Genomic DNA, 22,295 nt, shown 5'->3' on the forward strand with positions numbered 1-22,295 from the left:
AGGATGAAAAAAACAAATGTAAGACCTTAAAGAATACCATCCTCACGGTCAAGAATAGAGGTGGAAATATTATGTTTTGGGTCCAATGAATGCGCCCCAAACCTCCCTTTCTAAGCAAGAAGACCAAAGATGGGTGATGGATTCGTCTTCCAGCATGATGAGAACACAAATATACTCTACAAGAATATTACGGTCACCTCAAACCAGTAGAACACTCGTAGAAGGAGATGAATTTTGGAGTTTCCAAGCAGCAGCCGAGAAACTTGAAGGGCTTTCTGGCCAAAATCTCACCTGAGCTGTGTCACCAACTGCAATAAAGGTTTCATCGCTGTGCTTGCCAATAATGACTACTCCACCATGAAATAATTAATGTATTGCTCGGAGATTAAATACTCATGCATTCTTGATTTAGATTTACCATGATCAATAAACATATAAATGATATATATATATAAATGACAGACTGAAATTTATTTCTAAGTGAGCAAACTTATATATTCAGCAGGGGATCAAATTATTATTTCTACCTAAATGCTTGGGCTTAATTTGTATAATGTGAGCTCAAAAGATGATTTCCATCTGTGAAGAAAGGGGTGGGGTGAGGGGAGCGGGGAGGGGAGGGGTCCCGGGGGGGCATTCAGCTCAAACAGCTGTAGCTCAAATGACTGTATTATATATGCAATAGCCCCACCAGCTGGCTGTAAATAACAGCACATTCTGGTCAAGTTTCCAGGAAAATCCATAATAGATTATGGATTTTCTCAACTAAAATTAAATAAAAACACACACACACCAAAAGAACATCTGGTAAAACATTTGACATGAAATAAACAGACAAACAAACAAACAAAACAAACAAAACGTGAAATATATTGTTATATTGTTTGATATTGCAAAATGATTATTTAAAAACAATTTATTTAAAACCTAACAAAGAATGGTAGAACATCTGGAAATATAGTTGATTTAAGACATTGCGACTGAATGAATGTTTTTTTAAATGCTTGTTTCAATAAAGTTTATTCAAATAAAGAAATAAAAAAAATGATAGATCGTCTGGAAATATATTTATCTGTTTAATTTATTGAATTATTATTTTTTTCTTTAAGCGACTGCGGCTTTTTTGTTTGTCATTTTATTTCAAATTTAAATATTTAAAAAACGAGAGCTCGTCTTGATTTGTGATCACGTGAGTGGTGTGTTTACTGACATCCGGGGACTGGGGGGTGAGAAAACATGGAGGACTCCACTGGCAGTAATCCCCAATCTCACGGTTTCACAGACAAGTTAAAGTCGTGGCTCTCGTGGTCGTGGACGTACGTGTGCTTCGTATGGTTCGGCATGGTGTTCATCATGATCTACGTGCTGTGGAGTCCGCTCAAACTGCACGAAAGCCTCACTTCGGGTGAATGGACGCCTTTTCTCGTTAGCTTTTGTTAGCCTTCCGCTAGCCTGTGCTAGCTGCCATCAAACATAGATGTGACAGTATTTTGACACCTGCTTGTTCAGTACGCCGTTGCTTTCTGGTTTTCTTGAAGAGCTTAGTTTAGCATTGAAGCTTTCTTGGCGCTCTATAATGTACATTTTGTCTATCTTCTTTATTATTGACTTTAATAATAGACATTTAGTTGATTATTATTACCTCAGTACATTCATATTTAAACATTGATCATTGCATCGTTATTCTAAATGGTGATGCTATATGTGGCTATAGCTTTCTATCTAGCTTGTTACCTGTTTTACTATATACTATCTGTCTGTCCATTAGAGGTGCAACATTTAATCGACAACTGAAGGATTATTAAATCAATTGACAACTTTGGTTAACTGATTAATTGTTTAGTGCAGGGGTGTCAAACTCATTTTAGTTAGCGGGCAACATTCACCCCAATTTGATCTCTAGCAGGTCGGACCACAATGTTTTTGTCTTAAAAATCCATAAGTAATAACTATTCAAAATGTTCCCCATTGTTTTTGTGCAAATGATTACAAGTACTTTCGGAAAATATTCACATTTATTCATTATTATCTTGTTGCAAATCATGCATGCATTATATATTAGTGTGCTCCTGAAATTTAACAAGTGCATCAATGTCATCTAAGTGTTGTCAGTGCACCCTCCAATGGACAAAATTAGCAACAAAAGTTACTTTTATTGAAAAATGGCAGTAAATGTGTTCTCGATCCCCACGGGCCAGATTGGACCCCCTGAAGGGCCGGTTCTGGCCCGCGGGCCGTATGTTTGATATCACCGGTTTAGCTCCATTGTTTAGCATAGATTTGTCCAAATTCTCAGTCTTCAGCCTCTCAATAGTAAAATAATCTCTGATTTCTGTCGGCCTTCATGAAAACAGACAGATTATCAAGTGTTTCATCAAAATAAGACAATTTGCAAACATCTTACAAAACTTTGGAAAACAATAATCAACATTTAGCGTTTTTTTTCCTTCCGTGACGAACCAAACCAGTAACTGAATCAAAAGCAATATTTGGAAAAATAATAGTCAGTTAAATTTAATCTATTGGGGAAATAATAATCATTTGTAGTCATAGTATGAATAACCTGTAATTGACATAGTTGATCATGAAGGAGCCTCAGAAGTGTATATCACACTAATAGCCCTTCAATTTTATCAGTACGGAAGAAGTACTCCCAGTTTCAAAAAGATTGGTGAGTACAATGTCACTCTCTCTTGTGTGATATTGCTTAATTGTTGTTTATTTTGTTGTTATTTAATCATTAAACAATACCAAATCAACAAAAATGATCGGTCAATAATCAGTAAGTGGGAAAAAAAGATTTTACAATAAAATTTGAATGCAAAATATATATTTTTTCTGATTATTCGATATTCAATAGTGAATATCTCTCTCTCTCTCTCTATTTATCAATCTATTTGTGTTTGTGTTTTTTGTCTCTAATGAGACCTATCTGAACTTGTTGTTTCAGCGTCGCTGTTTTTGAATACACTGACCCCCAAGTTCTACGTGGCTCTCACTGGGACCTCTTCCCTCATCTCTGGACTCATCCTTGTGAGTTAAAAATGATTATTGTTATTGTTTTTAATAGTAGGTGTTGCAGTATTCAGCCAAATGATGTAACATAAAAAATATATAAAATATAACTAGATTACAGTTACAATTATTTGGACCGAGTTCACATTGTTTATGTTTGTAACAGTACTTGATAAATGATCAAATGTCATACAAAAGAAAGTTTTACTTGAGTTGGCCTCATTGTTGTTTGTTGTTTGTTGTTTAAACTTATATAATGCTGTGTCGGATATATGATAGTCATATACCATTGCAACTGTGTATTATCACATGAACATTTTGTAAATGTTCCCTGTCGCAGATATTTGAGTGGTGGTACTTCCGGAAGTATGGGACATCCTTCATCGAGCAGGTCTCTGTGAGCCACCTGCGCCCCCTCCTCGGCGGAGTGGAGAGCAGCTCCACCACTGGTCTCTTCTCGTCCGTCAATGGGGAGGCAGAGCCTAGGCCCAGCGTGTCAGGTAACAAACAGACGCACCTTTAAACCGTAAAATCTTTACTACTGACACGACTAATATTATGCGTTCCTCTCATAGAGTGTAAAGTCTGGAGGAATCCTTTGAACCTGTTCCGAGGAGCAGAATACAACAGGTAATGAAAAACCCATAATACATGATAGTTCCTGCATACTTACCCTGAAGGTTTTATTAATATTTTTAAATATGTGGGACTCAGGTACACGTGGGTGACGGGAAAAGAACCGCTGACATACTACGACATGAACTTGTCTGCTCAAGACCATCAGACCTTTTTCATAGGAGACACCCAGCAGTTGAGGCCTGAGGATTCGGGTGAGTGTCCGTCAGTCCCACGGAACACGAAAGCAAGCGCACATGCACACCAACACAAACAAAGAGACACGCTGTCTGTCTCTCACACATACAGTCTGACTCTCACACACTCATGCAATCCCACATACAGACACAAAAAAAGACACGCACAAGTATCCGCACACACAACTGAATAAGTGAATATGTTGCGATATGAGTTGCTTTTTATCCCTACAGTCATGCAGAAGGCCTGGAGGGAAAGAAACCCTCAAGCCAGGATCAGAGCAGCTTACCAGGCCATAGAGTTGAACCACGAGTGAGTCCTACTCCTAAAAAGTACGAGTGTATGTACTGCAGATGCGGGGGGCGGTGCTTTATTTTTATGAAGGCATTTTTGGAATCACATTGAATGACATTATTGGTGTATTGCATCAGATGTAAAGTGAATGTGGAGTCTAAACCAAATTTAAAAAATACTATTATGGGAAACGGCAGACTGGGCTGAACCAGACAACATTGTGGGGGGACCACATACTGGCACGCCATTCTCGACATTATGTCTTATTTACAACTCCAAATCTGAATTCATCTGAAGAGGCTCTTCATGGGCTTTGGTGCTGCTGCTTTGGTTAGCAGCAGAGTTCAAATGGGCTCAGCAGTTGGAGCTTTAACATCGGTGTGTGAATAATAGAGGTGAATATGGTTGCGTCCGCCCTTTTTTTTCACAGAAAAGTGAGGTGTTTCTTTTGAGTATGTGGCACGATGTTTATTAGAGGGATGGCCACTATTGGATTAAATGTGATCGTCGTCTTGTACAAAAAGATTGCCGAGTATCAATGGTAACTTTTTCATTTTCTGCAGATGTGCGGCAGCCTACGTGCTTCTCGCCGAGGAAGAAGCCACAACAATCACGGAAGCTGAGCGCCTCTTTAAAAAAGCTTTAAGCATCGGTAGGAAATGGATTTGATTGAACACATGGTATACAGTGTGTATGATGATTATTATGTTTGTTGTTACTCAGTTTATTCATCATTATTTGAGTTGAGTGCTCTGATTTGTGGTGTTTTCCTTCAGTCACCAACGCATTGGATTTCAAATCATTTACTTTTGGAGGGGAGGGGAGGGGGGGGGGGCAGCATGGTTCTGTCTCATGCAAAAAAGCCACTGGTCACCACCCCACACTATTGTCCTAGGGGACCAATGAGCTCTTTGCACTAAGTACCACCAAAAAAAAATACTTGTCTCCACAAGTACCACCATAATGACCGACATTAAAATACGGTAGCGTTGTAAGCCTAAGTGGTCATCAGAAATGAGGCTGAGGTTGTATTCCTAACTATTAATATTTAATATTATTGTAAACCTGTAACATTATGCACAATTTGAAAATTAACACTGTACTTGAACACCGGAAAATAAAAAAAACTATTTAAATGATTCTGTTAAAATGGATTACACACAATGGATTGCAAATTGTAGATAAATGTTTGAAAACAAACAGTTCTAAAAGATTAAATGCAAATGTATTTTAACTCAAAAGCTGAATACAACTGAACTGTACATAAGTGTACATTACTGAATTAAAAAAAAGTTGAAGCCACTGTAACATGTAGTTTGAGCATTTAATTCTGATTCTTTTACATACCGCTAGAGGGAGCCCATGTACCACTAGAGGTATTCATACCACACTTTGAGAACCCCTTGTGTAGCAAATGTGTATATCTGATTTCTACAGCAACGACATAATTTTTATGTAAGTAGGAATGATGCTATGGTCTCAAGTCTTAAATACAGTAAATATTAGTATGAAAAACTTCTCGAACAAAAATAAAAAAATGCAATGGAAAAAAAAAAATGAAACGTACGTCAGTAACTGAGCGTGCTTTCTTGTGTCACGTGATGCTGTATTCTTACGCTGCTGTGCGAACTAGTCATTGCATGCTGTTTGTAACCTGAATATATGTCATGGTTTGTTCCATCAAAAAACTAAAAACCTGTAACAATAATCACTGAAGTCTTGCTTACCTTTTGGCTATGACATGAGACAATGACAGGCTTCCCTGTAATTGGGCAGCTGTACGCTGGCCATTGCCTGAAAATATCAGATGCTTACCAGCCCAGGTTCCAAGTCATCGGCGGAGAAATGCAGTCTCGGGGTGGTATGATGTAAATTGGCCCCACTGTGACATCACAATATGGCAAAATTGAGCACGGCTTACAGATACAATTTCAGGAATATGCGGCTTCCAGGAGATTTACTTTGTTGTTTAATTTCCCTTTTAAGAGTTGGGCAGGCATGCCAGAGACCCAATTATTTTTATGCAAGCAGTAAAAAGTTAATTTCCCATGAATATGTCCATTTCAAGTAGTTTTACCAAAATATGGCATTTAACATTTATCAATTACAACAATTTCAGTACCTCCATAATTCAGTGCTGTGGCACCTTGCCGTACACGCCATCTCGTATGTTTTGTTGGTTGATCTCTTGTGTTTTGCAGCAGGCAAAGATATCAACCTGCTGGTTTACATTAAACGCAGACTGGCAATGTGCGCCCGCAAGCTTGGACGTATCAAAGAAGCTGTGAAAATGATGAGAGACGTAAGCGGAGAACACAATCACAACATTGGGTACTGTGAAGTGAAGTGACATCAACGCAAGAACTGTATAAAAAAACATGAGCTTTTTGATTCATTTGTATCCCCGACAGTTAATGAAGGAGTTCCCGTTGTTAGGGATGTTAAATATACATGAAAATCTCCTGGAGGCGCTCCTTGAGCTGCAGGCGTACGCCGACGTCCAGGCTGTCCTCGCCAAATACGACGGTATGACTGCACTGCCCCCCCGCAGCTCTTACACCCCTTTTATGTCCTCGCTGTTTCCATCGTAGACATCAGCCTCCCGAAATCGGCCACCATATGCTACACGTCCGCCCTGCTGAAAGCGCGGGCAGTGTCGGATAAGTACGTCTCCATCCATCTCACGGCGAGAAAATAAAAACGTCAAAGGCGGTTCTCGTGTCATCCGTGCTTTTATTTTGTCAGGTTCTCCCCGGAGGCGGCGTCGCGGCGGGGGCTCAGCACCGCCGAAATGAACGCCGTGGAGGCCATTCACAGAGCAGTGGAGTTCAATCCGCATGTGCCCAAGGTCAGTGGGCCACACTGAGACGTAGTCCTGTCAGCGGTTACATGTGCTACACGGGGTCTTCGGTTTATGACGGTGCTGCGTTCCTATGGCGGCGACGTAACAGGAGTTTGTCAGAAGGTTCCGTGGTCTATCACTACCGTAGTAACAAAGTCATAATTAACTTCAAATAAAACTTTGGGGCAGCAGCCGCTCAGCTGTAAGGGCTTGCGCTTTTGGACCTGGAGCAAATGTAAAAATGGCGACTAGCAGTAGGAGAAATGCCAGCCTGTTTCCTGGCTACTGCCGAGGTGCCCTTGAGCAAGGCACTCTCTCCACGGCCCCACGTCAAGAGATGCAGTACCGTGTGCTCCCCTTTCACTTTAACATGTTCTTGCATGCCTGCATGTGTCTGATCTGGTTCACTGTGTGATGTGCAACATAAAAATATAAAGCAGTGTGTGTTTTGTTTTTAAATTCATATATAAAAAATTTCATCATGAAATTATAGTTTATAGTATTTTTTTTTCACACCTGAAGCTAGGGCACATGCCAACTTGCGTACAAATTCGTCGCCACTGTAGGAATGGCACCAAGTAAACTGAGGAGCCCTTGTAAATAGCGGATGTAACGTTCCCTCTAAAACTACTACCATCACTCCAGCAGAGGGCAGTGTGACGTCACTTGGGTTCACTCCCGCACAGACCTGACCGATGATTCTGACAACATATTGCGTGTTTGATGGGTGTGGTTACATCCGCCGACTTTTATTGGACGTGCACATGAGTCATGAAACTGGATCTTTGCCAGTCTTTCATATAATCTGGAGAACAGTATCACTTCTGTGCCAGGATGTCGTTCAATAGGTCCAACGTCATATCTGTGTGAGAGAAAGGGAATCGGCGTATTTGTGTGCACCAGGTGGGGGTGGTTGCTGGATTGGAGATGTCGCTGTGGCGCTTTGATCCAACCTTTGATTTTAGTGTGAGGGCCCTCATCTTCATCATCTTTCCACCCCCTAGCACTGTGCGCCCACAGGCCTCTCATCAGACACCCTCATCTTGCTTCTTAGCTTCTCATGTTCCCTCATCCGCCTCTCGTCACCTGCTCGAGCACGACAGAGCCTGAACTGCCAGAAACGTGTGCCGGCATTACAAAGGGACCCCTTCAGCGCTTTTAGCTGTTGAACTACTTAACAAAATGCATACATTACAGATAGGAAGGAAAACGTATAGTGTCATGTTTAGTATTTGATCTCAACAATGGGATGTTAAGCGTCCATGCAATGGGACAACTCCTGTGGGCAGTATGAGTCTGATAACTGGTGTGGAAACAGGAGTTCAGAATCTGTCATTTTTTTGTAACGATTGTACTCAAAGTCATTGGTGACTTAAGTTGAGAGAAATGGGATCCACCCTGGACTGGTAGAAATTCAATGACATTCCTGTACAAGTTGTCCTCATTAGTGTTGTGCATCATCTGGAGCCTTTTCCAGCTGACTTTTGGTGAGAGAAGCGGACTCTACTTTGGACTGATTGGCAGTTCATCACAGGTCATATCCATCCGTTTTTTATACCGCTTGTGCCTATTTGGGTCATGGGGTACCTGGCACCTTTCCCATCTGACCTATGGCAAGAGAAAAGGGATCCAACCAGGACTGGCTGCCAATTTATCCCATCCATACATCATTAATTTTCTCTACCACTTGTCTTCATTAGGGTTACGGGTTTGCGAGAGCCTCCCATATCTTACTTTTGGCAGAGATGCAGGATCAACCCCGGACCGATCGCCAGCCAATCACCGAACATGCATGGTTTTGGGATGTGGGAGACAGTGGGATTCCCATGAGAGAACCCCCACAAGCACAGGGAGAATACACAAACTCCGCACATGAAGGCTTGACGTGAGAGTCAAACCCCTCGACTGTGAGACAGACGTGTGGACCATTACCCAACCGTGCTGCTCGATTTAAAGTATAACATTAATAAGTTTGGCGATGTGTCTGCTGCTTGCGCCACATGCAAGGATCTGCACACTAATTGACAAATGTCTTTTGGTGGCTGGGTCCTGCCTCCATGAGTGAAAATACAATAATGATTTTACCGTCTTGATTGGGACTTCCCAACTAGTTGCTGCTTGCCTCCTCCCAACCGTCTCGTGCCGCTCCCGGTCGTCATGGTAACACAGTAATTCTTGCTGCTTGGGATATTTTGGCAAAAAGCATGTCACAGACATGTTATTAAGACACTTGTGCATTGTTTTAAATTGTGGAGGATAATGCTCCCTACGTCCCGTTTAAACCCGCTTTTGACTTTGTGGACGTAAATTCATCTTGTCTTTTTCTAGCTCCCAAGGATTGTTTGACGCCAAAGCAAGAGGTGTAATGATTTTAAAGGCTGTCTAGAAACGATGACCGCCACAGCGGGTCACACCGCAGAATGTAGTAGTCTTCCAAAGGGCACTGTTCCCTCGTATTCCCCTCATCTTTTCTGTCCTCCAACCATTTCAATCAGCCCCTCTACTTCTTCTGCGTGGTTTGGAAGCTGACATCCCGCAGCTTGTTGGTTTAGCTGATAAAGTTTCCTGGCTATGCCAATCTGCTTTACATTTACATTGGCCTCCAAAACCAATTCAGCCCCCCGGATACCTCACTAGTTTGCGCCACTTTGGTTGACAGTTTCCCCTCTCACCTCATTGCGGCTGACAGTCCCCCGTCTGGATTCAAGGGCTCTGATGTGTTTACCTCCAAAAGATTTTTTTCGCTCGTAAATGGACGCGGAGTCACAGGCCGGCGCATGGAATAAAGACAGATTGAGTTGAGGCAAAAAAAGATTTTGCTTTGAGACAGTTCTCGGCCACTTTGCACAGAGGTGTTTACTCAACCTATGAAATTCACTTTTGTGTGTGTATTACGAGTCATAAAGAGCCAATTACAGGCCCTGATGCCATTGTTCCTCGGCCTGTTCCATTTGTAAAAGAGGCTGCAGATTAGAGTCAGTAGGCGGTTTATGAGTTATGCTCCGGTCTTAGAAGTGCCCAGGGATAAAAGGAGAGCACATGAAACTCAATCCCTTCATCAAAGAGGCGACAGCGAGCGGAGAGTCGGATCTGAGAACAAGAGAGGCGAGGGAGGGCGGGGGTTGCAGGCCGGTGCAGAGAACTGAGGTGTCACCAGGTTTAATGCTGCGGTATGCAAGCAGGGACAGCTGAGCCTCTCTGAATGATCAATCTTGGGCCATGTGCATTGAGCACGGTTGGCTTTTTGTGTGTGTGTGTGTGTGTGTGTGTGTGTGTGTGTTTTGGCCATACATAAACTTTGTTTTAGAGCATTTTCCAAAACGTGTTGATAAAACCAGGTATGTTTAAGCACAGATTTCAAAGTTGAAGTGAATTTCTATGTGTTGTATAGCTATCCTTTCAGTTGGAACATGGCAAAGGGCTTTAAGAAGGTTTTTTTGTGAGATTCATTCAGCCATCCATTTCCTATAGCTCCTGTTCAGATTATGGTGGCGGGTGAGCTGCAGTTTATCCCATCTGACTTTTGGCAAGAGAGGCGGGGTACACCCTGCAATGGTCGCCAGCCAATCAATCGCAGGGCCTATATATACAAATAATCGTTCACACTCACAATCACAAGCCGCAGGACCCGGAGAACATGCTAACTCCAGACAAGAGTTTAGAGATTCGAACCCTGAACCTCAGAACTATGAGGATGTCGCGCTAACCACGAGCCACCATGCTTCCTATTTGGGAGATATTCATGAAAACTATTGTCCATTTTGAGGAAACCTTTGCACCATTAAAAAATGATAGCCAAGTCTAAGTTTTAGCAATGATGACTCCTGCATTTAGCATTGCATATGCGTGTGTTGAGAAAGTATGAATACATGGAACGTTTTGTCAAAATTGTAATTGAAAATAAATGAAAATAAATATCATAACGTCTCAATTACATCTATTCACTGCCATCACCCTACTGTGGTAGGATTGAAAAAAACAGTGAAAAAGTCCAATAAAAAGCAAAATACTTGTGGAATTGCACCTTTAGATACTCGCTGAGCTAAAATCTTGTGAGATTTGCTGTTCTAACACGATGGCGGTTTAGTTTGAGGCTTAGTTTCCACGTAGAAGTCCAAGTGTTGTTGGATTTCGGAGGTTCTGTTGTACCACTTCGGTTCTTCGGACATGGCCCTCCAGTAGGGGATAAATCAAGGGGAAAGGACACGTCTGACATGGATGAACGAGAGTCAGATGGTAAACAGAGGCAGAGATGGCCAAGCGTGGGCCACATGGTTGCCCGGGCTGGCTGGATGAGCCTGTGACCATGGGAGGGGATTAGACAGGATTAGCTCGGGAAGGGGCAAGGGGGGTAACCTTCCCGAAGTGTCTGAGATCCAGAGCGCTGTGAAGCTGGCCGCTCGGGAATCTAGCCCCGGGGAGGGGCGGGTGCAATGCTGTTTTTTTTTACATGGAGTCCTGCCACACTGGAAACCACAGACATGACAGATAGAGCCTGGCGTGTTCATCAAAGTCTACTGAGTACGTCTAAAATACGGACGTCTGAAGTTCTCCGTGTGGGATTGGGTTTGCGTTTGTCAGCCCAGTGAGCCGACTGAGTCACGAGGACAAAGTTACAACAAGGTGGGGGGGGAGTTCCACATGCACGGAATCACTGTACTGTAGTGGAACAATAACACACCTCTCTTTGGGAAGCCTTACCCTCCCGCGTTGCGAAAAAGAAGGCTCTTGCTAAATACCTCACATGAGCAAAGTATGTTTTCAATCTGCTGGGAGTTTGCCAGAGGGAATTGCACAATAGGATATAGTCAGTGAGGCGGAAGAAAAGGAGTAGAGGGGGAGTAAATGAAAGAGATTGATTAGACCACAAAGGGAAGACTTTTTTTTTTTTTTTGCTTTTAAAGCTAAGTCACATCAGCGTGATATAGGAGCACATTGGATCATCCCATTGGAGGCCATCAAAAGAATATAGACTTTCACAGTTGGTTACTTTGCTTTTTCAAAGACCGTAGAACTGGATTATCCCATCTGTTTTTATTTTTAATATATAGCTAGTTTATGTCCACTGCACTCTATGTTGAGGTTATGACACATACATCCTTTTACTCTTTTAAAACTACTTCAAACTGAAATACACATCAAGTATTAAATGTACTTTTATCATATAAATGCCACTATGCTTACATAGAAAAAATTATTCAACGTCCAATCAAAAAATATTTTAAAAAGCATTTTGATCCATGAACATGAAAGCAGCATTCCTTTACAATTTCAATTTGGACTAAGGTTATATTTAAAATATCCTCTGGCAAATTCAACACATATTTATTCAAATGAAGCCATTAATTAGCTGAAATAGCTTCAAAAGAAAATACTAAATAGGCACAAAATATTCTTAGTTTGCATTTTCTGAGTTTTAAATGATTAGAAGCATACCGCATGTAGACACTGTTGAGCCTTTTTTGTCTATAAACAGTTCACCCGAGGAATGTTTAGTATATTTGATGTCATCTTCTTCTTTTTTAGTACTTGTTAGAGATGAAGAGCCTAATCCTACCGCCGGAGCACATCCTGAAGAGGGGTGACAGCGAGGCGGTGGCATACGCGTTCTTCCACTTACAGCACTGGAAGAGGGCCGAAGGTGCCTTAAACCTTCTCCACTGCACATGGGAGGGCAGTAAGTACCTCCTTCACTTCCTCTGTTGTCCACTATTACAAATTGCTTCGTTCTTAGTCGTTATTGCTATTAGGTGAAATAAATGATCACTTTGTGGTCTTTCTCATACTGAAAAATTCACCACATATTGTACATTTACACTCAGTAGGGGTCAAGGGCATAACTGCTAAAAATCGGCTTTGATAATTCAGCTGCTATGCTTCGTAAGCATATCTGTCATGAGTAGACTCAAAGAAGTCTCCCAGAAAGACACCATGTTGGGGTCCTATGGTGATCGTAGTACATGTACAGTATCATAAACGATTGGAGGATGACCAGCGGGATACATAGTAGACACGACCATGTATTTCTAGCTTCTTAGATTTTTATTTTGTATTTATGTATTTATTTTTAAACAATTGAACTGTTGAATTTGATTTATTTTAAACTGTGTACATATTTGCAGCCTTTCGGATAATTCCCTACCCACTGGAGAAGGGTCACCTGTTCTACCCTTACCCAGGATGCACAGAAACGGCAGATCGGGAGCTGCTACCATGTATGTAAATGCCCAAAACATCTGAATCAAGTGTGAAATTATACAACCAAGTAAATTAGCTGCCATTTTCATTCTGGATTTTGCCGGGGTTGATGTAACAGCACAACTAATTTACATTATAACTGCCCCCATGCCTATTTCCTCCCCCGATGACTTGGCAGCCAGGCTGGGTGAAGGTACGCCATTTCAAAGTGACTGACAACACAGAAACACAATCATGTCAAGTGGAGCTGTAGTGTTACCAGTTAGCTTCTAATAACCGACACATACTGAAATGTTTGGTGAAGTCGTCGACATTCACTTTTACAGTATACCTCTGGACAGTTTTGAGTATTCAATCTCGAAAGTCAAGTTACCACAGTATGCCTCCATGAAACACTCTTTTTTGTGGATTTTTAAACCACGAATCCGTCGTGTCACTCTCCAGCGTTCCACGAGGTGTCGGTGTACCCAAAGAAAGAGCTGCCTTTCTTCATCCTCTTCACCGCGGGCCTTTGCTCCTTCACCGCCATGCTGGCCATGCTCACACATCAGTTCCCCGAGCTCATGGGCGTCTTCGCCAAAGCAGTAAGTATCCGCACGTCTCACTTGTTCTTCGCCTTAAAAGGCTCCCCCAGCGCTACCCCGGCTACTTGAGCTTATCACCGCTTGACCCAACCCCCCACCCCTCCTTTTTTTTTTCTTTTTCCTTTTTGAACAAGTTTAAATAATCTTATTTGCAACGTGAACCTCCTGCAGTAATTGCCGCCTTCCATTACTGTCCGGCTCACGGGAGCCATAGGCCTGTAAAGTGTAAAGCGCTTCCCCCGCCACCACTAGGTCGAGCCCAGGCAAAGGTATCGCTGGTCGCCAATTGCAAACACAGCCGCATAAAAGCCTGTGTGCGTGACTTCCGTGTGCTGTTTATTTACAGCTAAGGTGTTGTTTGGCGGGCATCTGACTTCACAGCCGTCATGTTTATTAGTCCGGCTGACATGAGGCCGAAACACAGTCACCGAGAACATCGAGTACTCCTTTTTTGTTTTGTTTTGAGAAAAGATAAGGCACAGATGGGATTTCAACTTTGGCAAGCTGGTTTTTGTGTAAATGTTCAGCTGGACTACTTGAAAACCACCAAAGGGGGATGGGACACGAGGTCTTCTCTGCCCTTTTTGAAGATAAACACATTTTTCTCAAGCTCCTGGTGGAAACATGCAAGTGAGGGCACAAGAGCAGAGATCTTGCTTGTCATCTCACTTTAATTTGAGGAAGTTTCAAAGTCGGAAACTTTCCATGGGAACTAACAAGAGATTATGGCAATAGATCGAAATAAACTAGGAATTTACTAAATTTTAATTTAAGTATAGTACGGGAGAATGTAGTTTAGCATAATCCTGACTAAAACATCCCGATTTCATGCAAGTGCAGCAGTACTTTGTCGTTTCTTTTATTTATTTATTTTTTGCTTTGTGTTGTGAGCCAAAATTTAAGGTATGAGCCAGCTTCAGATACGCTGCAGATCGAGTGAAGTTAAAAAAACTAAATAAAAATTAAGCAATTACGGTACTGTAATGCGCTTGCATGTGGGCAAGGAGCACTATCTATTTTGCCTTCATGTCTGCTTATGACAAATCAAAATATTGATTTATGCTTCAATAGGATACCTTTCCATGAAATAACCCTCAATTCCCATGGAAAGTTTCTAATCTGAACTATTTCCAAAATTACGTTGCTTAAATCTCCATGGAAATTTTACAATCCTATTGGCTACCACCCTTTTTATGCTTACCGTTAGTTACAATATAGGTTTAATCGAGTTGGATGCAAAATTTACCCCCCCCCCCCCCCAACATTTATTTTGTATTCATAATTTAGGTGGTCCTCAATTTAACAAGGTCCCCACATATGGCATTTTGAGGTTATGAACAACGTGCAGCTTGACAAAATGGTGGCAGAAAAAGGCACATGCAGTTATGGCCAAACTTACCGTTTTTCATTTGATTGCTTTATATTTATGGCCAGAAGTGTTTTGTATACAAATATTTTGTGTCATTTTACTTTACTTCTGCATAAGTGTATGTTAGTAATGGACTACAGCAAGTTCCAACTTCTGTACGAAAACGAAAATTTTATATGGAAATAGTTTTTTAAAAAAATAAATAAATAAATATATATATATATATATATATATATGTGTGTGTGTGTGTGTGTGTAGTAGCTCACATTTTTGTAAATATTATATCTTTTGATGAACACTGAAGAAATGACACTTTGCTACTTCACAGCTTGTGTAACAATAAATTGACTGTCCCCTCAAAATAACTCAACGCGAAGCCATTAACGTCTGAACCGCTGGCAACAAAAGTGAGCGCATCGCTTTGTGAAAATTTGGCCCAATTAACCATTTTCCCTTCCTGGTGTCATGCGACAGGTTAGTGTTACTCGGTCTCAGTTGTGAATAGGGATCAGGTGTGTTAAAATTGGTGTGAACGAGCTCGGAATCTCTCATACTGGTCACTGGAAATTCAGTATGGAGCCTCATCAAATTTACACTTTTATACAAGGTGTACACTGACTACTTTACATTGTAGCCAAGTGTCATTTCTTCATTGTCGTCCCATGAAAAGATATAATCAAATATTTACAAAAATGTGAGGGGTGCGCGCAGTTTTGTGAGATTCTGTAGGTATGAAATTGGAATTGGGCACTTGGGCCTACTTGTTTTAATCCAGCCTAATTTCTAACAGTGGTTAGAATGTTTGTCACTTTCTAAAGGTTCTATAGTGGCACTCAGCTTCCCTCCCTTTCCAGTTCTTCAGCACACTGTTCGCGCCACTGGGCTTCTTTGCGGACAAGATGGAAAGCTTCATGCCGTCCAGTTTTTGGCACCAACTAACTCGGATCTGACCCCAACACACATGCACACGCACACACACACACACACACACACACTGGGAAAAAACAAAGTTGCTCTCCTGTCCTCAGCATTACTGTCTACTTGCTGCTTTGTTACTGATTATATTGGCCCGGGTCGTATCAACACAGCAGTCAGTACCACTCTTAAGATGCTCGCTCTTCCAGCTGCCTGCAGTGTGGCCAAGAAGTCGACATTTTATTTGTCACGAGGGGAATTTGAAATGTTTTGCACCATTTTTGAGCTGGTACAAGAACAAGTTGTTGTACACATTATGTGTAGCCAAAAATGGCCATTATCCGTTTGGCACAGCACTTCCAGTGTCTTCAGTAAGGGTAAGATTAGTAGAATACTAACCATAATATCACAAAACAACACATACATCCCCATATTGATGTAACTGAAGAAGAAAGAACATTATTTTTGCACATTAATGACCTGAAATACAAAATTGCCGTATTTCTTTAGTGCCCTGATTTGGCATCATCCACAAAGACAAATAAACGCCTGGCTATCGGAAAAAAATTGGATTGTAACTGGAATGATCTTGTTCACACACTGACATTAAACCATTAACGGCATTTAAACTCTTTTGCTCACCAAAACAGCAGCCCCTGGCAAAGCATGGTAACCATGTCTCAGATTACTTCAAGTGTTAAGTCGTGCCGCATGAATAAAAACAATGTTGCGACATGTGGCGATCACTCCACAATGTTGCGTGTGTCCATATGCTCTATGTTTTAGTTTAGCTGATTAGAATTTGAATCGTTATTGTTGTCGTTATGCTTGATCTGTCCATATTAGTCCATTTTTATTTTGGTTTGAATTCCTGTTGAAATAAATACTAATACTGTTTAATATTATTGCAAAATAATACATTCGTGCAAATAACTGCCCCATCTGCAGTTGAGTAAGAAGTACAATACTCTAGTCCATTTTTAACTCATTTTAAATCCACTTAATGTAACATTTTAATTTTCTAATATTCCCCAAAATTGATTTTTACAAATAAACGACTTCCACCTAAAAGACAACTCCCCTCTCAGCAGTTGAGTAAATAATACAGTTATCCATTTTTCTTACGTGTTAAATGCCCATTAAGATAATTTTGAATGTTGTTTAATATTATTCAGTTGTTTTTATTTTTGTCTAAATTATATTATTCTCAAATATGCATCTTTTTAAACTCTTAATCTAAATTATAATTTTTAATAATCTAAAAAAAATGCAAACACAAAATATACAAAAATACAAATAAATGCCTCCCACCAAATACACGACAAATGCATTTTATAATTTTATTTATATAATTCCACGCTTGCATTAACACATAATCCATATGCATTAAAGTCCCTGCAAATTGAAAATATGTCTTGTAAATTGTAAACGCAGGAAAGTGTCTTGTTAACAGCCCTGTCAAATTTGAATGATTAAAACTAGGCCAAATATATAATATGAGGCTTGAAAATGGTTTTAAAAAAAAAAAAAATCAAGCCATCGCCTCTCAAATGTTGTGGGTATGTCCGCTGAATGCGCTGAAAACACATCTTACTTAAGTGTCAATCAAATATGACTATATATATGATGATGGTGTTGTGTTTGCGCCAAACTTACCTTTTGTAATCATGGCCAAAAAGGTCAACCTTGGTTTCATCGGACCGTAGCACATTTTCCTACGTTTGGGAAACGTTGTTATGGTTTGATGAAATCAAGGTTGAGAAGAGTTCTGACTCAATTGATCAATAACCTGCCACCTATTAAATTGTGCCCAAACCTTCCCCTTTGTGATGCCACATTACCTTACAAAAGTCACACTTTCTCACTCAGTAGCATGAGAAACTATGTCTTGACTTTTTGACAACAATTACAACATTTGCAGCTTGTAATAGGCACAAGGCATCCACGAACATGCAGTAACATGGTACTATTTCATAACTGGTCGAAATCAAAAGTAATCAAAGTGCCTTTTTTCATCCCATCCTTAAACAACTGAACTTGGCATTGACTCATCTCCGACAGACACTGTTTTAATTGTATTGTTGTTGATTGCTGTTGATAAACGACAAAAAAAAAAGCAGGGCCATGTGTCAAAGCTTACTTATGTAATAAGACAAAGCAGAAATGTGAAAGTACATGCTGAAGGCAGGAGACTGTTCTCATGTTTGAAAAGCGCTTGAAACAAAACTTCCAATAAAATGACTCCTGTGAAAGTCGAATATTTGTTTTGGGGTGTTTTCATTACGCCAGTGTTGTTCTGGGCTTCCTTTTGGTTTTTTTATCCACACGACGCCACGTTTGTCTACCAGTCAGAAACGTCAAATCTCTCCTACAGGACATTGGGTTGCGTTCCAGCTGCCGCCAGCAGAGCCTCATCATTGTGATTATAGCACTTCACAATCATCAGCGGGTGCTTTTAGGTCGACCTATCAGTGCCGTGTTCGCACTGGGCACACTCGTGCCTTCGAGGGCCGTCTGAAGCTGCTCGAGTGTTTGTGCTCGTTGCGAAAGTGTGTGAAATTCGTTTCACTTCATGGTTAAGAGCTACACACACAAAGAAAAGCTAAGAACAACCCGCGTGATGTCCTTTGTTCTACTAATTTGTGTAAAGACACAAAATTGTCGGTAGTAAAATTTTCTGCCACAAAACACTAGCTCTTCTAATGAAAACTACATATTTTGGCACCACTACTTTAGATTTTGCCATGACAAAAAAAGAGGCTTCAAACTATTTATTGCCACTCCCACTTGAAGTTTACTGTCACACTAAACGTCAAACAGAGAGAATGACCTGTTGTTATTTAAAACAACCACATCGCTGCTGCCTTAGGAAAGTCCACTTATCTTAATGTTGACAAACAATGCAAAACACCATTGACACACTCGTTAGCATCAGTAGTTGGCGTTTATTGAAGCAACACATACGGTAGAGCAGAGGATGAATGGCATTTCCATTCAATACAGTGATGAAAGATCATTTGAGATACAAGTGTGGTCAAGGAATGAATTAAACTCTTTTCTCAAGGCACACTGTATGTAGGTCCAGCTATCAATATTTAGGGAAAAAAATGCAATATTTTGTCACTATTTTCCCATGAATACTACATAGTTTTCCAGAAAATGCAAGATTTTGCCATGTCGACTACATATTATGCTTCAATAATCGCTACTAATAGTCATTTTGTGACAATGTTATGTCACCAAACACCGTATTATACCATGAAAACTAGGTTTTGTCACAAAGACTAGAATTTTGCCATAAAATGACAAAAAATAACTCAATTCTTTCCAAAAACAATGTTTTTCAACAAAAGCTTTTGTGACACGAACAGTAAATTTTGCCACGTAAACGTAAAAGGTGTTCCACAATAATGCAGGATTTTTGTCATGAAATGCACAAGGTTTTGTCCAATAAATACTTCTACTATATAATCATTCTTGCAATGTTAACTACCAATATAATAAAGCTGTTCTCTCACAAGTTTAAAACGGGAGGCGTATACTGACCAAAAGTGTAGCAGGCGTCTTGTTTGTAAGCCAGTCACACATCAGATATTGTCTCACAGCGCACACATACGCATGCGCATACACACAAACACGCACACACACACCGGGATCAGCTCTGTAGCATGTTTAGTTTGAGCTAAGTAATGAAATGTGAACACTACGCGATTGTGTGTCCGTTCATATGCGAGGAGAAACAATAAGCTCATTTTATTGTGTGTCACGGTGTCAAGATTACGCAATAGCTTTCTTTACCATCAGTCACTAGTATAGCTACATTAGAGCTGAAATGAATGTCTTCATTAGTGGTAGGCCGCATACACTTACAAGAATAACACGATTTTGCAGATTGACGTCATGATATTTCTCCATTACTGCATATACACAGTACGGTTCCCAGTTAGCGTATAGATATTTATCATGTGATAGAGTTGTACTTGAGGCTCCTTGGACGTGCTCTTTTTATTGTGAATTATTATAAGTGACAAACCACCAAATATTTTTTTTTTAGGTTAGAAATTGCTCAGTATGAAGAAATATTCCAGATACTTCTTTTTAAATTCTACTGGGATCGTTTTTATCAAATGAGATCATGTACACCCCTAACTTAAATCACTAAGAAGTGACGGATTTATCTGTTTTATTGCTTTTGCGGCTAATATGCAGCACTTTGATTTGAAGTGGGCTGAATGTTACTACAGTACAAGCTTTAAAACTTAAGGTTGTACCATTTGGAAAGCGACAATTTTTCTTGAAAAGCAGTTATAAGAAAAGTTGGATAAAAGTGCTCAACCGTCATCTTTGGTAATGTCATGCAAGACTTCAGCTCAGTGAATGTGTTTTGCGTTTGCTTTGTATTTTCGTGACATCACCACAGACGACAGACAAATAATCCTTCATGTCAATCATCCACATCATGGTAATCTGCAAAGGTTGAATCTAGGAAACAGATCTTGTTTGTTGAATTTGTTGTCTTTTTTTTTTTTTTCTTTTCCAAAAGCATTCAAATATGACGCTGGCAACTATTCTATTAGGCTAACAATATTTTGTCTCAAAACCTCAATATATTGCTAAAAATAACCATTACATTTTGCCATTACATCCAACATAATTTATCACAAAGATTCAGTTTCACCATAAAAATGTTTTTTTCCCTCAAAAAATGTACATTTGTCTCAGATAATGTTGCAACAGAAATGCAGTTATTTTATCACAAAAACACTAGCTATTTCCCCAAAAAACACCTTTTGTGATTTTTTTTGTCATAAAAAAATAAAAATAATGATACTTTGCCAGAAAAATGCTCAATTTTACCATAAAAATGTCATATTGTTAGCCTAATAGTATAATTGCCCAGACATCTTTAACTTAATTATTAAGTTTTTGTTTCGTTTTCAAAAACCTTTGGTATTTGACTTAAGAAACTATACTATTATGCTAACGATGTTTTATCACTGAATGCTTGAGTTTGCCATCCAAACTCGATATCGTTAGACTAATAGTATATTGCCCAAGTGATTTTTAACTTACAATTGCTTGATTTTATCGTAAAAACTACAACCCCAATTCCAATGAAGTTGGGACGTTGTGTTAAACATAAATAAAAACAGAATACAATGATTTGCAAATCATGTTCAACCTATATTTCATTGAATACACTACAAAGACAAGCTATTAAATGTTCAAACTGATAAACTTTATTGTTTTTAGCAAATAATCATTACCTTAGAATTTTATGGCTTCAACCCGTTCCAAAAAAGCTGGGACAGTGGCAAAAAAGACTGAGAAAGTTGAGGAATGCTCATCAAACACCTGTTTGGAACATCCCACAGGCTAATTGGGAACAGGTGGGTGCCATGATTGGGTATAAAAGGAGCTTCCCTGAACTGCTCAGTCATTCACAGGCAAAGATGGGGCGAGTGTGTGAGAAAATAGTCGAACATTTTAAGGACAATGTTCCTCAACGTACAATTGCAAGGAATTTAGGGATTTCATCATCTACGGTCCATAATATCATCAGAAGGTTCAGAGAATCTGGAGAAATCCCTGCATATAAGCGGCAAGGCCGAAAACCAACATTGAATGCCCGTGATCTTCGATACCTCAGGCGGCACTGCGTCAAAAACCGACATCAATGTGGAAAGCATATCACCACATGGGCTCAGGAACACTTCAGAAAACCAATGTCAGTAAATACAGTTCGGCGCTACATCCGTAAGTGCAACCTGAAACTCTACCATGCAAAGCAAAAGCGCCGCCGGCATCTGGACTGTTATGGACGCAAAGTTCAAAAGCCAGCATCGGTGATGGTATGGGGCTGTGTTAGTGCCAATGGCATGGGTAACGTACACATCTGTGAAGGCACCATTAATGCTGAAAGGTACATACAGGTTTTGGAGAAACATATGCTGCCATCCAAGCAACGTCTTTTTCATGGACGCCCCTGCTTATTTCCACAAGACAATGCCAAACCACATTCTGCACGTGTTACAACAGTGTGGCTTCGTAGTAAAAGAGTGCGGGTACTGGACTGGCCTGCCTGCAGTCCAGACCTGTCTCCCATTGAAAATGTGTGGCGTATTATGAAGCGTAAAATACGACAACGGAGACCCTGGAGTGTTGAACAGCTGAAGCTGTGCATCAAGCAAGAATGGGAAAGAATTCCACCTAAAAAGCTCCGACAATTAGTGTCCTCAGTTCCCAAACGTTTATTGAATGTTGT

At 40.3% G+C, this 22,295-nt stretch overlaps 1 protein-coding gene across 3 annotated transcripts; it reads left to right on the plus strand.

Moving 5' to 3' along the window:
- Positions 1-1,225: 1,225 nt before the first annotated feature.
- On the plus strand, positions 1,226-18,288 carry st7l (suppression of tumorigenicity 7 like). 3 transcript variants are annotated; one of them, XM_061688035.1, is made up of 15 exons: positions 1,226-1,405; positions 2,951-3,033; positions 3,356-3,515; positions 3,591-3,645; positions 3,730-3,845; positions 4,062-4,140; positions 4,686-4,774; positions 6,324-6,424; positions 6,534-6,648; positions 6,714-6,786; positions 6,868-6,970; positions 12,491-12,641; positions 13,087-13,179; positions 13,607-13,746; positions 15,970-18,288. In XM_061688035.1, the coding sequence occupies exons 1-15, from the start codon at positions 1,237-1,239 to the stop codon at positions 16,063-16,065; spliced, it is 1,623 nt and encodes a 540-aa protein (XP_061544019.1). In that variant the 5' UTR covers positions 1,226-1,236; the 3' UTR covers positions 16,066-18,288. The 3 variants fall into 3 exon arrangements, with proteins under 3 accessions (XP_061544019.1, XP_061544020.1, XP_061544021.1); XM_061688036.1 differs by having other exon boundaries at positions 15,934-16,019; XM_061688037.1 differs by lacking the exons at positions 6,324-6,424; positions 6,534-6,648.
- Positions 18,289-22,295: the final 4,007 nt, after the last annotated feature.

Source organism: Phycodurus eques, chromosome 10 (assembly GCF_024500275.1).
Source record: "Phycodurus eques isolate BA_2022a chromosome 10, UOR_Pequ_1.1, whole genome shotgun sequence".
NCBI lineage: Eukaryota > Metazoa > Chordata > Actinopteri > Syngnathiformes > Syngnathidae > Phycodurus > Phycodurus eques.